Genomic DNA, 17,734 nt, shown 5'->3' with positions numbered 1-17,734 from the left:
ATGTACATAAGGGAATTCATAAGTGTAATATGAAACTGATGACGAACATGACGTGATTTTGATTAATGATTTAGAGCACTCCTGATTTGGGGAAACCAACTTGCGACAATTACCGTGTATTCATACGAGCGACATTCGCCAAAATATTCCGTAGCAGACGACAGGAAAGACGCTGACGGTGTCGTCTGCGAAGTGTCGTCTGCTAAGTGCGCAGTATTATACGCCACTGTCGATATTTCGCACCGTGTGAATGCTCACATAACACGGGACGGAACTTCGTCTGTGTGAACAGTGCTTTTGTTTTATCTTCCACTAGAATATTCCGTGAGGTTGTCGTTCCTGTGAATACACAATAAACGCAAGTGTCACAAAAAGGCATCCCGTCTTCAGTCATTCGTGACACGGTAAACATAAAAACACCCATATGGGTGTAAATGGCCTGTCCTATAACTCACATCGCTTTTTACACCGTATGGTCTGGAACACCCTTTTTAGAGGGTGTATTCTGTGTAAAACACCCTTTGAAAGGGTGATTTTCCTTGAAAACGCCGTCTTTTGCACCCTTTATACACCTTTCAGGAGGTTGTTTAACAATCTTACACCATCCTAAGAGGGTGTTTACAGGGTGCAAAAGAAGGCATTTTCGAGGAAAAGCACCCTTTCAATGTGTGTTTTACATAGAATACACCCTCTAAAAAGGGTGCTCCAGACCATACGGTGTAAAAAGCGATGTGAGTTATAGGACAGGCCATTTACACCCATAAGGGTGTTTCTCAGTTTACAGTGCATGGTTTCAAGGCGGTTCCAGGAAATACCACTGCACGAAACATTCTCGAATCCACTGCGTCATCGACATTATCACAAATTTAAAACGGTCCAAACTAATCTACTGTATAAGTGGTTAAATTCGCGGGCTCAATAATTCGCCAATTTGTGAGAAGCCAGGATCAGGCTATTATTCGTGGAACCTTAAATTCCCGGCACTGCGGTGCGTCGACCCTGCCTCTTTGGGGCCCTCCACCTTGAACTTCCTGAAAGAAGCTAATAAAAGGTATCACAACTGGGTAACTTGTTCAAATTGTCTTCCTTTTGAGAATATCGGAATGAAAGGGCTGCGATTAGAGGAGGGTCCTACACGGCTTGTATCCGTGCCATTGCCGAATTGCCCTGACTCCCGTCAGTATTGTCATCGCATCGAGCAGGTGCGATTAGCACTCGATAGTGATGCGGCAACTTCTACAGAGGCCTACACTCTAAAAACTGAACTTCACCGCATAGCACGCTCTGCGCCAACCATTGCCACGAATGATTGGGTTATCGCTTCTGATTCGAGGAAAGAGAGAGGCGTACGCCTTTTTGTGTCAATTATCATGCATCCAAACTGACACAAAAAGGCGTACGCCCCCCTCTCTCCTCGAATCAGAAGCGATAACCCTATCATTCGTGGCAATGGTTGGCGCAGAGCGTGCTATGCGGTGAAGTTCAGTTTTTAGAGTGTATACGCGGTGGCAGAGTGCATACACGCTTGATGGACGAGGCTTACAAGGAACTGGAATCACGGGACGCCTGCATTCGCGCGGGATTCGTTAAGGCTGAACTATACTGTCTCCAGTTGCACCGGCGAACATAACACTTTGCGAGGCAATGCAGTCTAATAACGTAAGAAACTCCGTAGTTGCCTCAGCGCCATAAAATTTCTTACATATTTCGTTCTCGTATTTTTCTGTCGTTGGTTCGAATGTTTCGCGGGACTTTAAATTCGCAAAAAAAAAAGTGGGGGGGGGGGGGGTTTCGCGAATTTCGCGGAAAATAGGTCCTCGCGAAAATTACTACTTATACAGTGTTTGGTTTCGATTTAACGCCATACTTTGTTTGTAGAAAACGCCGTTTTCCATTTGGTCAGCTCCTCCCAGTCGAGTCCGTTACGATGGAAACGTACAACGGGAACTTGACGGACGCCTTCTGGAAACAGTACAGCGTCTCCCCCCAATGCCTAAACGGGATTTCCTTCTATGACCTGCAAGAATCTTTGAATGCCTTGGACTGTTCCGACCTCGCAGGGGACGACGGGTTTCCGGCGCACCAAGGTTGGGTAAGTTTATACCTAAAAGTCTTACGTGATCGCGAGAAGACCTCGTGGATCGGCCAAAATTAATGGCTGTCGATAGAGGGAATCGATGATAATTTGATGAATTGATGATGGGAATTGTACCAGCGACGAGCGATGATAGCTCGATCAATCGATGACGAGCCGCAGTGTTTGGTTATCCCGCAAAAGCGACATCAAAACACTGTTAAAACAGAACTTGACCACATAGCACGCTCCTAGCCAACCATCACACCGAATATCATTCTGTGCATTGATTTGTTGAAAATGGGAGGAGGCGCCTATATGGGACAAGATAATCTATCCCAGATAGGCGCAAACTGATTTCGATGCTACACTCTTAAAAATGAACTTCACCGCATAGCACGCTCCTACACTCTTAGAAATGAACTTCACCGCATTGCACGCTCCTAGCCAACCATAATCTCGAATGATATCGTTAACTGCCCTGATTTGCTGAAAACGGGAGGCGTACGCCATTTTTGTGACAATTATGAACCGCATAAGTGTCACAGAAAAGGCATACGCCTCCTGTTTTCAACAATCAGGTCAGATAACGATATCATTCGAGATGATGGTTGGTTAAAAGCGTGCTATGGGGTGAAGTTCGTTTTTAAGAGTGTAGCCAACAATGATCCCAGTGACATCGTTCACTGTCCTGATTTGTTAAAAACGGGAGGCGTACGCCTTTTTGTGACACTTATGTAGAAATGTTAATTGTCACAAAAAGGCGTACGCCCCGCGCTTTCCACAAATCAAGAGTCATAGAGGTATCACTCTCTGCAATGGTTAGCCTTCGGCGTGCTATGTGGTGAAGTTCATTTTTAAGAGTGCAGGGTCGGGTACCCAAAATATTGTAGATAAACAGAGAGGGTGACTGTCAGGAGTCGCGTGCGAGCGCAGCCGTTTTGATCGGGCATCAGAGTACACTGTAAACTGAAAGACACCCTTATTGGTGTAAATGGCTTGTCCTATAACTCACACCACTTTTTACACCTTATGGTCTGGAACACCCTTTTTAGAGGGTGTATTCTGTGTAAAACACCCTTTGAAAGGGTGCTTTTCCTTGAAGATGCCTTCTTTTGCACCCTTTTAGGAGGGTGTAAGATTGTTAAACGCCCTCCAAAAAGGGTGTATAAAGGGTGCAAAAGAAGGCATTTTCAAGGAAAAACACCCTTTCAAAGGGCGTTTTACACAGAATACACCCTGTAAAAAGGGTGTTCCAGACCATACGGTGTAAAAAGTGGTGTGAGTTATAGGACAAGCAATTTGCACCCATAAGGGTGTCTTTCAGTTTACAGTGTATCGCGTACACAACACCACTATACTCATATGCTCGGAAGCTTCGAGGATGACAGCACCAGTCAGGGCAGTTGTGAAGCATGCCGAGCAGTATACATAGGGAACACTCAAGCGGAGCCGGTGGATAAAGGCGGAACGCTAAGGTCGATAGTAAACAGCAGGGAGGAGAGGAACTGCCAGAAAACCACAGGCTCCTATTGAGAGCCGTTGTCGAAGGGAACGTATATATAGCACGCATTTCACTTATGTTGACGGCGTAGTTTAGCGGCTTCTTGCTCGTAAAACCAGAGCAACAAGTTACGATGTGAATTGAGAACATTTTTTTTTATTCGCTAGCAAAATTGAGGTAAAATAGTAGGGAAAAATAGCCAGAGCCTTTGGCTGCACGTATAGCATATGTTAACCATGTTAACATATGCTATACGTGCAGCCAGAGAGCTCCGGCTATTTTTTTTCCCTATACTTCACTGACTTTGCACTGGGCTTTCGGTTGTGAGTTAGCTTACCCTGACGGGGAGAATCACGTGTTACGTGACCTTCTGACGCCCTCCGCTTCAAACGTTGCCTGCCTGCGTACTGCTGATGAGGCCCAAGAAACTGCTGTCTAGTACTGGCATGGCGACGTTGAATTTACAAACATACGAGGTAAAATGGGGTGCTTGGATACTAGCTCCCTCTGTGTATAGGCTCTGCTATGCAGAGGGATCTAGTATTTCAGGCACCTTGAGGTAAAAGCGCTTGGGGCGACGTCTGGTGGCAAATAATTCCCATTTCATCGAGCAACAGCGATTTATGTTCCCGATTGACTCGCTGGTGCCGACGCAACCGACACGTAACCAACTTCTTTTGTTTTAAACCCAGTGTTGTCCGCGTGCAATGGAGTTTTAATTCCGCCGTACTTGACGAGCAATGCTCCTTTGGTGACCTCTTCGGCACAGTGTCGCCCGTAATTTTCATTTTCTAAAAAACTGCGACTCTCGAGTAGGGATTGGTCACGTGACGGAGTTGTACCATATGGCGATGAGAGTAGGGGAACACTCGGGTAGGTGTTGGAACGGGCGCGGGCACGATCATGGTAGTCGGAAGCCGCTCGCGGCAGGGGGGCGAGCCGTAACCCAACCTAACCCAACCTAACCTAACCTAACTTAACAACCTATAGGAACCATCCATGCGCTTATCAGAAACGATTCGTCCATGCAATCCGATGACTGTGTAGGGCGTAACGAATATGGAAAGGCGCCTCGTCTAAGCAAGGCGTTCTTGATCAGTTTCTTGAGACGAAAAAAAAAAAAGGTGTTTGAGAAACACAAACTGAAATATTGGTTGATTGTTTCAATAAGAGCCATAAACTGAATAGAAGTAAACGAACGGTGACGTGTTCCTTTATTTTTTTTATATTTTAGTTCTTGTCAGTGGCGTATCCAGAGGGGGGGGGGGGGGTTAGTGGATTGAAACCCCTCCCGAAACCGTACCTCCTCCCCTCCCCAAAAATATTTTTCTGGCTACGCTACTGGTTCTCGTCAAAAGCCTGCAATGGTGTCGTCTGCAAAGACTGTCATTATTGTTTGCACTAAAAAGGATCTGCCGAACGTTCTGGCTGTCATCAAGCACACCACCGAACCACCTATAGCAGGAGGATAAGGTTTTCTGTTTCTATATAGCCTCGAGTATTTCCCCGCGTTGATCAAAAACAAGTGGACGACCCTTTGCTGGAAGGAAATCTGCGAAATTTCATCTATCACCGTAAACTGAAAAACACCCTTATGGGTGTAAATGGCTCGTCCTATAACTCACACCACTTTTTACACCGTATGGTCTGCGACACCCCTTTTAGAGGGTGTATTCTGCATAAAACACCCTTTGAAAGGGCGCTTTTGCTTGAAAATGCCATCTTTTGCACCCTTTATAGCCCTGTTAGGAGAGTGTTTAACAATCTTACACCCTCCTAAAAGGGTGTTCAAAGTGTGCAAAAGAAGGCACTTTCAAGGAAAAGCACCCTTTCAAAGGGTGTTTTAAAACACCGCATTTTAAATGTTTTTTTTTTCGATATTTCGTATAGTTACTTTTTCGAAGGAGTGTTTTGTAGAGCATCTAAAGTACGCTTTTCGGTATTTTCTACTTTCTCAGTACTTTAATTTCATTGTCAAATGTCTTCGCACTGCTGCCAGACTCTCGCAGCCTTTCAAATTTTTCTCCCCATCTTGTTCCGGATAAATTACCTTCTTTCCCCGATCTTCCTGTGTCATTCTGTTATTGTGTCCGTTTCGTCAATTCTTGGGACATCGTGTGTGTTGTTTGGAGTGTGTTTTGCGTCGCTTCATTTAGAGTTATATACACAAACCTTCCCGGTCTCTGCTACAATTCTGGGCATGCTGGGTTTCGTCAATGTACCCCAGGCAGGGATGGGCAGTATTTAAATACATCGTAATTAAAATACAATTTAAAATATAAATACACGCATTTATATTTTCTATTTCAATACAGGCTCGTAAAATGTATTTATAATTGTATTTAAATACGAATTTTCTAGTATTTATTCTCGTAAATACTTTAGAAATACTCCTAAATCCAGTATATACTACGCCTCGCATTTGACCTTTCGGGAAGAAGGCTAAGTTTGGGGCGCAGTTATGCCGTATTTGCGCTGGTATGCGCGTGCGACAAACCATACTCACGTTGAAAAGTATTTATGAAGAGTATTTAAGTACTCCTTTCAACAAAGTAGTTTGTATGTATATTTCAATACTCAACAAAAATGTATTTATGCCCATCCCTGACCCCAGGAGAGTCCAGAACTTTTTTTATTCGTCCCTCGCTACAGCTTTTTTGTGACCTCAAACATAGATTTATCTCGGGGCTGTTTCCAATGGGGAGGACTTTCAGGTCGTTCACTTTTGAGCACGTGGAATTCCGTGGTTCATATTATTATGCAGGGGTGCGCTGTGGCATGGACCGGTGGTAAACTTCTTGTCCATTTTCCCCATCAGTGATATAAATACAGTATTTTGTATAAGACCGTATTTTGAATGAGTTTCGGAGACTGAAAACAACATTTTAGTGCAGTGCAAACTGTGCTTCGGCTATAGGCAGATGTCCAACTCCAGCTTGAGAAAGCATATGTCGAAATGTACCTTAATGTATCTCAAACACTTTTTGAGGTATTTGATACTTCATTTTAAACACGTTTGCTTTCAAGTATTTAGAGCTGGATTTCAATTTACAATCTGCTCTTAGTATTTTCTATCTTATTTTAATAATAATAAAACTCGATACATCTTTACGGTATTGTACATGTCTGCCGAGGGGTAAGGAACGACGTACATGTTTGTATATGCACTCTGCCTCTCTCTGGGTTCCTTTGAGCTACACCGTCAGACTCAGCAGGCTGTTGAAACTTTTGACCATTAGGATGACTTTGGCAGCCTGGACGCGGCAGCCGTTCGTCGAGCTGTGGAACACCTGGATGATCCCACTCTGCACGAGCATGGTCTTGGTGGAGACAACAGCACGGAACCCGTCCAGGACAGCAGGTCAGGGAAAGAAGACTCCGGTACACCTCCTTTCTTTATATTCCGCGTTGGCACCGCCAATCAATTCTGCCGTCCGTCATGTCCGAGCCAGTCTTCAGCATGGGAGCTGAAAGGGAGCTGGCCACTCAATGTGTAATCACACTAGCGACATCCTGACCGAAGGTTCTAGTGGAACAAAAAGCAAAAATACCGCTCACAGAGACAAAGTTCCGTCTCGTGTTATGTTGAGCATTCACACGGTGCAGGATATCGGCAGTGGCGTATACTGCGCACTTAGCAGACGGCACTTCGCAGACGACACCGTCGGCGTCTTTCCTGTCGTCTGCTACACAATATCTTGCGACTGTGTCGCAGGATATTCCCCATGGTTAGCAGTGTAGGTGAACACTGGACGCTGAGCGCTCGCGCTCAGAAAGCTATGGCGTTTTTCGCGGCTCCGGCTTCTGCGGGGAAATGTAGCTCGTGGGGAATAAACGGTCGCTGGGGCCATTATTATGTATGTTTTTATCGCGAAAAAAAAAAAAAAAAACGCGCAATATTTTAGTGAAGAATTGGGATATTTTTGCTGTAGTCCCTGGTCATTATAAAACTATGGTTCATACAAAACTGTGGGACCCATTTACAATCAAATTGATAAGGCAAATTGGACAGATTCAGAGAATGGCCGCATGTTTTATAATGGGTAATTTCAAAAGAACTGTTTCCGTGTGACTCGCATGCTAGAAGTCTTGGGACTAGAAAGCCTTGCACACAGACAGAGAATGGCAAAGCTAAAAAGCTTTTTTCTGTTGTACCATAATATGTTAAACATGAATACTAAACATTATATACAACCTCTGTTATCGCGGCCACTTAGAGGATTGCGTAGTAAGGCTGTTAAGCCATATGATGCTAAAATAGATGCGTTTAAATATTCGTATTTTGCGCATACTATTAGAACTTGGAACTCACTACCCCAGTCAGTAGTAAGCATAAATGACAGTTCTACTTTAATTCATAGCCTGGAATCCCTTGAGCATACTTGGTAAAACGTAGCCACTGCAAGACATGTTTTAATGCCTAGGTTCACACGTGTTATGCGTTGATTTATTGAAGCGTTGATGCGTTACTTCGACTTCTGTATTACTAACCCCCTATAACGGTTCCTTTAGGATTAACAGTATTGAAAGTAAATAAAATAAATGAATAGACAAATAAAAGTATTCCAACAGGCTACCCGCATGAGAGCGACGGAGATAAACAAATGATAAGGAAAAACGTGTTCCTATTCCCTGCAGATGAAGAGAGGTGTTGTGACGACATGAAGCCACGGAAGGAACGGACAGCATTCACCAGACAACAGGTGCAGGAGTTAGAACAAGAGTTTGCTCAACACAATTATCTCACCCGACTCCGAAGGTACGAGATTGCCCTGGCCCTCGACCTCACGGAAAGACAGGTTCCATTCATTTTCTTCACATTCACATATTCACAAATTCAGATGTGCGTTTCTAAACAGCGACGCGTGGCGGCCAGACCACAAGTTATACGTTCCTCGTTTTAATAAGGGCTTAACGCTAGGGGGGTATCCCGAAGTGCCACCGCTAAGAATCCATGCAGATTTCGTTTAGAATTTGTTTAGATTTTGTTTAGATTTTGTTTAGAATTTGTTTAGATTTTGTTTAGATTTCGTTTAGAATTTGTTTAGATTTTGTTTAGATTTTGTTTAGATTTTGTTTAGAATTTGTTTAGATTTTGTTTAGATTTTGTTTAGATTTTGTTTAGAATTTGTTTAGAATTTATTTAGATTTTGTTTAGATTTTGTTTAGAATCCCATATGTTCAAAATCCCAAATGGGGTTAGCGTAGCGTTGAGTGCGTGCCCAAACTGTGGGGAGCCACCCAACGGCGTGGTGAACTGTAAAAAAATACCTAGACTAACCTAACCTCTGAAAACGAACCTATAACCTAATCAAAATCTAATAATTTCTGCTGCCCTCATGCTAACCTAACAGTCGCCCAAAAACCTGGTTTTTATTCACGACACTGACTTCTGCTGACGTCAAAATCGCGCAATACTGCGAGGTTTGTCAGTAATATGTATTATTTATTCGACACTATCACTCCGTCATTCTTCATATTAAAGCCTTAATCTAGAAATTTGGGTTGAACATCATGTTGAACATCTGGGATTTTAAGCGGTGGATTCTTAACGGTGGAATACAGTGGCATCCCCAACGCTATAGTTCTTTTTCTCAATATAAACGGTTATTCCCGAATTTGTACGTATATATAGCTCTCGAGTCACCGACCACAACCGAGTCAGTCAAGCTCCTTTTCCATGTGCAGCTGACAACGTTCGCCATAATGATAGACAATCTTTTTCTTTTTTCTCTCTCCCTTAATTTCTATCACTTGGAATCTTTCTGCGGACGAGCTCTCAAGCGTAGAATATCTATTTACGCGAGAAGAAATTAAGAGCAAAAATGTAAATTCTACGCATATTTTCCCCCTCCCCCGGCTATCTTTGCCGCAATATTTTCTGGAGACGTTCCCCATTCTCATTTTGCGATATAATTTATGCGGGTACTTTGTCCCATTTATGTTCTACTCCTCGCCCGCGTCTATTCCTGTAGTCAGCCGGTACGAATTTGTACCAACTACCCCGCTTTGTCCATCTTGTGTATAATTTCAACCCTGAAAATGCGCCTCCCCATACTTATACGGGGGGGGGGGGGGGGATCGTGCGTCGTGGGCCGACTTCACTGGGAACTCGGACGCCACTTTGTCTCAAAGCGATACGAATTATAATTAAGGAGTGACTCTTACTTTTTCGGGTTAAATGCCTCTCTCAGATTCGGTGGGGGGGGGGGGGGGGGTTAAGAATCGGGTGCTATTTTTAAGTCTGTAATTCGGGGAGAAATCGGGCGATAATTGTACCTTCGGGTGTTATCGGGTGTTTTTGTTTCTCCTCTTGTCTATTAAGTCCTTTCCTAATCTCTCTTTTTTGTTGTTCTGTTGTTGCTACTGCTTTTTTTTTTGTGTGTGTGTGGGATCGTGACCTTCCAGCGGTAATCCCCAAAGGCAGAGACAGTGGTTTTTTTTTTTTTGAATTCCCTGTTGGCGCCGCGAAGCAACTGTAGCTATGAGCGCCGTACAGATGTGGACAGATGGAGAGAGGACAGCAGAAAGGAGTGAGGGACAGAGTGGGTTAGTATGCGTCCTGGGTCAACTTCAGGGGGAACAGTGCCGATATTCGTCTGGAAAGTCTTCGGAAAACCCAGGGAAAAAACCTCAGAGAGCACAGCTGGTGACAGGATTCGAACCCGTTTCACCTTCCAGTCTAGGCGTGGAAAGCGATCACCTTAACCACTATGCCATGGGAGCTGGTACACTCTATATCTTTTCACACCTTTAAAAGTGTAATAGCGTGCATGGCGCACACCTTTTTAGGTGTAATTTTGGTAACATGATAATGGAGCACGGTTTCGCACAAATTGTCTTTACTCGAGTGTTGTCTGTCCTCCAAAAATTTAGTCTTGCAACATCTCAACATTGTTCAACAGTATTGAAGACACTTGCGCGTGCTCGATTATCGATAGCGATGCATATATGCATTAGCTAGTACCTACGATATCCAAGACATAATGAAAGCAAGATTTGCACTGACACTTGGTCTTTAGTAATGCTTTCCGAATTTTGTAAAATATCATACTGGAGATGCAATGTTATGCAACCAGATTGAATGTGCATAGCGCACACCTTTAAAGGAGTGAAAAAGTTTACAGTGTAGGGAGTGTTGATACACATAGGCGTATTGCTGTGAACGTAAGTGACCCATTCTTCCATGTGTCACACGTGGCGACCTCTGATCGTCTCCAGTGGAACCGTCACTCGAGGATTTCATAGTGACTGGAATTCAGGAAGAAATCGGGTTTAAGTTCAACCCGAATTGGTCGGAAGTCAGTTCGGGGGGGGGGGGGAGAATAACCGGGCGGATTCGGGTTTAACCCGAAAAAGTCACTGCCTGATTATAATTTACCGGGATCTACCTTTCGCCTCCGCCGGGAACAAGTGGCAAACTTGCGTATCCCCCCCCCCCCTCCGTATGCTTCATTTTCATTCTTGTGTATTCCTAAATAAGCGTCAAGTGCTTTTCTGATGCCCCTTCATGCGGGCTCGGGATGCCCCCCGGCACGTGCAGATAACGATAAGAAAAAAACGGAAGATATTCATAAATATCCGTTGCGAGAGAGCCATGCCACAGTGGTCTAATTTAACTTGCAATGCAACGTGTACCGTGTACAATGCCACCCCGTTGGTAGTTGAGCAGTGATTGCTAACTTGAGACTTTTCTTGTTCTCGTGCTGCAGGTGAAAGTGTGGTTCCAAAACCGTCGCATGAAGTGGAAACGGACCAAGACAACTGTTCTAACCCCGATGAAATCTCCCGGTGCCAATTCGTGAAGGGTTTTTCGAGGCTTAGCAAGAACCTTCCTATACGTGAGATGTTATTCCGAGAGAAAACGTGTCGTTTGTACCGTGTAGGTATCGTAAAGCAGCTGAGGCATAAAATGAAATTGCACGTCAAGTACTCTTTGTCGAAAGCAGCGATGTCTACACTCTTAAAAATAAACTTCACCGCATAGCACGCTCCTAGCCAACCATCACCTGGAATGATATGGCTATCTGCCCCGATTTGTTGAAAACGGGAGGCGTACGTCTTTTCTGTGACGATTATGAACAGCATAAGTGTCACAGAAAAGGCGTACGCCTCCCGTTTTCAACAAATCGGGGCAGATAACGATATCATTCGAGGTGATGGTTGGCTAGTTGCGTGCTACGCGGTGAAGTTCATTTTTAAGACTGTACCACGTGGGATCAGAAGCAAAAAATTGCTGGATATACATGAGCGCCAGTGTTGTCATACACCGGGCGACGGACAAAATATTTTAGAGCGATATATGACGTCGTACATGTTGCTTTACCGTGTACCTTTAAAGATGACATCAAATGATTTTCCTCCGAGGGGTAATGGACAATTTCGGGAATTACTCTATCGCCTTTTTGTGACAATCCACAAAGGACATCCCATTGTCAACAAACCATATACACTCTAAGAAAAAAAGGAGTACTTTTACTCCTTTTGGGGAGTAATTGCATTGCCACAAAAAATAGTCCCTTTCGGGAGTAAATGCACGGGAGTAAATGAATGTCACCGAGTGAAGACCGCATTTCGCGCGCTGTTGTATAAGAGTTCCAGGTACATAATTGGTGCGCATGCATGAAAATACTTTGAAGCAAACCGTCACCCGTGGTATATCGAGTGATATAAAATCTTGCGCCATACTAGGGCACAATTTGTGAAGAAAGATGCGCTAACTGTTTCTTACTCTGTGTGGCTGGAAAATTGCTACGTTGTCTGAGTTATACAGCCTTATGTCGTTCAAATTGACCAAGGGCACATATTTACGTAGACTGTCGCATTCAGGAGACCATTCGCGAAGTTTAGTGACAATTTGCAGTCCTGGGGAGTAAATGTCGGGACTAAATGTCGGGTTAGGGGACTAAAATGGGGAGTAATTGCGGACTAGGGGAGTAGAAGCTGCAATTACTCCCCGTTTTACTCCTTTTTTTCTTAGAGTGTACACGAGAACGTTGTTCTTTACGGTTTCGATGCATTCAGCCAGGATTTTCGGTTACTTCAAATGTCGACTCTCAAAAAAAAAGAAGAAACAGAAAAGACTTCTACAGTCTTTTTATATAAATATCTGCTTATCAAAACAGGGATTACTCGAGCTAAAATCAATAGATCATTTGCCTACTCTTTGACAGCAGTTTCCCTTGCGACGCTCTGCATATGTAGACTTTCCTCAAAGACGTGTTCCATACATATCTCTGTATAGCCACGATTTTTTATGCAGTTCTATTTATGTTGTTGTGAAGTTGTACATACCGGATGAGCTAATTTACGTAGCCAATAAAGCCATTTTCTCGTTTCTCATTAGTTTCTCGTCTTCGAGCGGTCTTCCTTATATCGTGGTCGTTCACCTGAGATCTCTCAACGGTTTTTTGTCTCCGGTAACACTCCTACATACATCGCCTTCTTTCGTTTTTATTTTTTTCGCGGCCTCTGACTCCTCTCTAATAAGAATTTGCATCTCCTTCTCGCCGAGTTCTTTGTTCCCTTTCTCTTATGCGCATTAGTATAAATATCTCTACCAAGCATTGGTAGTGAGCATCAATAAAAGTCATATTGCTGCAAAAACGTTGAACTCTACACTCTTAAAAATGAACTTCGCCACATAGCACGCTCCTAGCCAACCATCATCCCGAATGACAACGTTCTCGGCCCTGATTTGTTGAAAACGGGAGGCGGAGCCTATTTTGTGACACTTATGCTGTTCATAATTGTCACAAAAAAGGCGTACGCCTCCCGTTTTCAGCAAATCAGGGAAGATAACGATATCATTCGAGATGATGGTTGGCTAGGAGCGTGCTATGTGGTGAAGTTCATTTTTAAGGGTGTACCGAATAGCATGAACGCAGGCTTCCTCCATCTTTACTTCCCGCCCACAATCAGATATGTGTAAGTTACTCGAATAACTTACTTAAGCTACAGTTAGGTGACTCTGCGGCGATTAAGTTACACGAAAAGTAACTGATACTACCATGTAATTCAGTTACAATAACAGTTACTGGTCAAAGATAATTGCGTTATTCTTGGCTTACCGTGCAAGCTGCATGCCTTTAAATTGTTACTACGCCTCCCACAACATAATTAATTGCATGGGATTGGATTGGATGATAATTAAAAGTAATGCCTGTCATATAGTAAGTTTATAATCTACATAATGGAGACGGCGACATCGAAACTAATAAAAAAACGCCCGCACGTAAACTCTGAAAGTGCATCTATAATGTTGATGTATAAAATCAGTGCAAGTTCAATGGAACCAGACACTCTACCTTAAGGCGATACAAGCAAGCAATCCAAAATTTCATCCAAGAAAACACAAGTTAAAATCTGCATCTTCGACAGGCTGTGGTGAATGTCATAATGAACAGGTAAAACAGTGTGTGAGGCATATTATGTTTTGAATAAATGGTCATATTTGTACGAGACCAACAGGCATGAGAAAAACAGAGAACATGAACCAAGATCAGGCAAGAAACAGACAGATCTGGCAGACATAAATATAGAACTCGTTTAAACTACTTTAAACCACAACAGGCAATAACTGTCCATCGAATACAAGTTACAGGAAAGTACGTTTAAATTATAGTTGGAATTATTCATTTCTCTAAGTATTTGGATACGATAATTAATCACTCTGAACGTAACTAAATCTATAGTAACCTAAGACTTGCCAGCTCTGCTCACAGCTGGATGCGATGATTGCGGTAACACGACTTCCAGAAGCCACGTTAGTTGATATTGTCCACAGTGACGCTGGTATGCCTCACTGAAATAGGTGCGACCTAGTGCCTATGAAACCACGCCATTATTTTCTCATTGGCACCGCGGATTGGATTGGCGTCCTGGGCAAACTTCAGGGGAATTTGTGAGCTGTTGTGAAGTCTTGTGACAATCCGCGAAAATAAATCGTGCTCAATCGAGCTGCGTCAATCGTCAATATCGTTCGGGGCTAGAATCCCGGTCCTATGCTCTCCCTGTGAACCCTTACGGGGATGCCACGATATTCAACCGTTAAGAATCCACGGTCTTTTAAAGTCCCAAATGTTCAAAACCCCAGATTTCTAAATTAAGGCTTTAATATGGAGAATGGCGGAATGATAGTGTCGAATAATACATATTACTGACAAACCTCGCAGTATTCCGTGATTTTGACGTCAGTAGAAGTCATTGTCGCGAATAAAAGCCAGGTTTTTGGCGACCGTTAGGCATATAGCATGGCGGCCACACCAGAGCAGCAGGAATTGTTAGAATTTGGATAGGTTAGGTTAGGTTGGGTTAGGCTAGGTTAGGTTAGGTTGCGTTAGGCTAGGTTAGGTTAGGTTGGGTTAGGCTAGGCTAGGCTAGGTTAGGTTGGGTTGGGTTAGGCTAGGTTAGGTTAGTTTAGGTGTTTTTTGACAGTTCACCACGCCGTTGGGGGGTCTCCCCACAGCTGGGCACGCACGCTTGAGCCGTTTGGGATCATTTCGGGATACCCCCGCCACTTACGAATGGGAGGAAAAACAGTCGTCCGAGCAAACATAGAAAAGAAAAAAAAAAAAAGGACACCCGTCCGAGAAACAAACGTGGTCCCCCGCAGTGGAGCCATGCTGTCTGCCAAACAAGAGTCTTTGGAGCTTCTTTATGTTCCCCGTCATCGGACACCGTGACCTCTCTGTGCGGCGCCCCCACAAAAGATGCCGAAGGTGGCGGCGTTTCAGGGGTGTCATATAACGGTCCTTCACTGTTGCTTTCCTTAAAAGAGGAAACATCAGAGCGGGGACACCTGCACAATTCTTGGACAAGCTTCTTTGTGCGTGGCGACTACGGCTGCAAAGTCACCGATTCGGGGTAGCTTTTGTAAGTTTGGGGTCTACTATATCTAGAAATAATTTCAGAAAAATTGTTATCTGGAACTTTAGCACTGTTGATAGTTGAGGTAGTTGGTAACGTGACATTGTAGATGTTATGCAGCAAAAAGACAGGGACACATCGCGTTGTGTCTTCCTCAGTTCCTCTACACTCCTAAAAATGAACTTCATCGCATGGCACGCTCCTAGCCAACAATCTTCTCGAATGATATGGTTATCTGTCCGTTATCGTTACCGATATCGTTATCGTCCGTTATCGTTATCTATCGTTATCTGTCGGAAACGGGAGGCGTACGCCTTTTCTGTGACACTTACGCTGTTCGTAATTGTCACAAAAAAAGACGTACGCCTCCCGTTTTCAACAAATCAGGGCAGATGACGATATCATTCGAGATTATGGTTGGCTAGGAGCATGCTGTGCGGTGAAGTTCATTTCTAAAAGTGTATGCGTGTCCCTGTCTTTTTGCTGCATAACATCTACAAAATCTGGAACTTAATGAAGAACTTCATTAAACACTGTCTGTAGCCCGATGGACCACTTGCTTTCTGGTGTATTCGTTGTAAATTTTCTGTCTGCCATATCCTTTCCTTCCGAAAGCTGAGGCTTTTCCACACTCTTAAAAATGAACTTCACCGCATAGCACGCTCCTAGCCAACCATTATCTCGAATGATATCGTTATCTGCCCTGATTTGTTGAAAACACGGGGCGTACGCCTTTTCTGTGACAATTATGAACAGCATAAGTGTCACAGAAATGGCGTACGCCCCCCGTTTTCAACAAATCAGGGCAGATAACGATATCATTCGAGATAATGGTTGGCAGGGAGCGTGCTATGAGGTGAAGTTCATTTTTAAGAGTGCATGTTAGTCACGTTGTCAATTGTATTGAGTCTCTCGTGTTGGTCTCGCACCAATTTCACCATTAGTTTAGCATTACCAAGTTTAGCGATTGAGGAGTACTTTAAAACATAATATACTTACGCAACGTTTGAACTCTTCACGTAGACAAACACCACACCTAGATCACGATGTAGGATTCTAAACTAAATTTAATTTTATTTATTTGTCGCAGAACTATTTGTCATCAACGTTAGACGCGCTTTCTGAATTACTTCCATATACATGTACGTTTTGGTGTCTTGTCCTCTACATATGGATTTCGATGCTAACCTGAACATTTATGTCATCGTGTCCGTATAGTATATATGTCCTGTATATGAAATGAAACGTAGTTTCATCTATTCCGTGGAGGTGTTGTAATGCGTGGCCATTTTAAAGGCAAGCAGCTGGAAATGTAAGTCACGAGTAACTTTATTACATTGGACGAATACATGTATTTGTAACTGATTTAAGTTTTAGTTTCAGTATTTCAGTTTCAGTTTTTCCTGTAACCTACATATATTTGCAGAGTGAACGTACGCTGTTAAAACAGAACTTCGCCCCATAGCACGCTCCTGACCAACCATCATACCGAATGATATCATTCTGTGTCATGATTTGTTCAAAACAGGGGGGAGGCGCCTATCTGGGACAAGATAATCTGTCCCGGATAGGCGCCTCCCCCCTGTTTTGAACAAATCAATGGACAGAATGATATCATTCGGAATGACGGTTGGCTAGGAGCGTGCTATGCGGTGAAGTTCTGTTTTAACAGTGTATGTCAACAAGATTAACTAGGTCTAAAAGTTAATTGATTACTAAGTTCATAATTCGTATAAAGTATGGTATAAGTAGATGCGTGACGTTTTCTATAGTAAAAATATTTTGACGATGCATATTTTTAAATTCCGTATTAGCGCCGCGAAGCAGCTGTAGCTATGACAGACAGGAAGGAGTCGGGAACAGGGTGTTAGTATGCGTCGACTAGAAACATCCGTGTGAAAAATCTGCCGGAAAACCCAGGGAAAACCTCAGCCAGCATAGACGGTGGCGGGATTCGAACTGCGTCACCTCCCAGTCTCGCCGATGGAAGGTGATCATCCTAACCTATGCCACGCGAGCTGACAATATCGCGGTTGAAAAGAAATTCTAGCTTCGGGTGAAGAAGACCAATATCGCGGTTGAAAAGAAAACGAGGTTATTTTAGCTTCGGGTGAAGAAGACTGAACGAAATGCAATAATGTGTCGTCATGGAATTTCTTGCAAAACCTGTTGCCTTATTTTTTTCCTGAGCAGGATTCGTAAAGTGAAGAGAGGACAACATCGGCTTTGGTTCCCATATCTGCGGATGATTACGACAGATTTAAAACCTCCGCATTTTCTTAGCAGTT

General features: G+C 43.5%; 1 protein-coding gene across 2 annotated transcripts; it reads left to right on the top strand.

Moving 5' to 3' along the window:
• The first annotated feature begins 1,849 nt into the window (after positions 1–1,849).
• Positions 1,850–11,552, top strand: LOC135384248 (homeobox protein MOX-1-like). Of its 2 annotated transcripts, none has more exons than XM_064613459.1 (4): positions 1,850–2,092; positions 6,818–6,959; positions 8,217–8,281; positions 11,291–11,552. In XM_064613459.1, exons 1-4 carry the CDS (start codon positions 1,928–1,930, stop codon positions 11,381–11,383), a joined length of 465 nt encoding a protein of 154 aa, XP_064469529.1. In that variant the 5' UTR covers positions 1,850–1,927; the 3' UTR covers positions 11,384–11,552. The 2 variants fall into 2 exon arrangements, with proteins under 2 accessions (XP_064469529.1, XP_064469528.1); XM_064613458.1 differs by having other exon boundaries at positions 8,217–8,377.
• Positions 11,553–17,734: the final 6,182 nt, after the last annotated feature.

This window comes from Ornithodoros turicata, chromosome 2 (genome assembly GCF_037126465.1).
Source record: "Ornithodoros turicata isolate Travis chromosome 2, ASM3712646v1, whole genome shotgun sequence".
NCBI classification, from domain to species: domain Eukaryota; kingdom Metazoa; phylum Arthropoda; class Arachnida; order Ixodida; family Argasidae; genus Ornithodoros; species Ornithodoros turicata.
The sequence above is the reverse complement of the archived record's forward strand: the minus strand, read 5'-3'. Positions and strand labels throughout refer to the sequence as shown.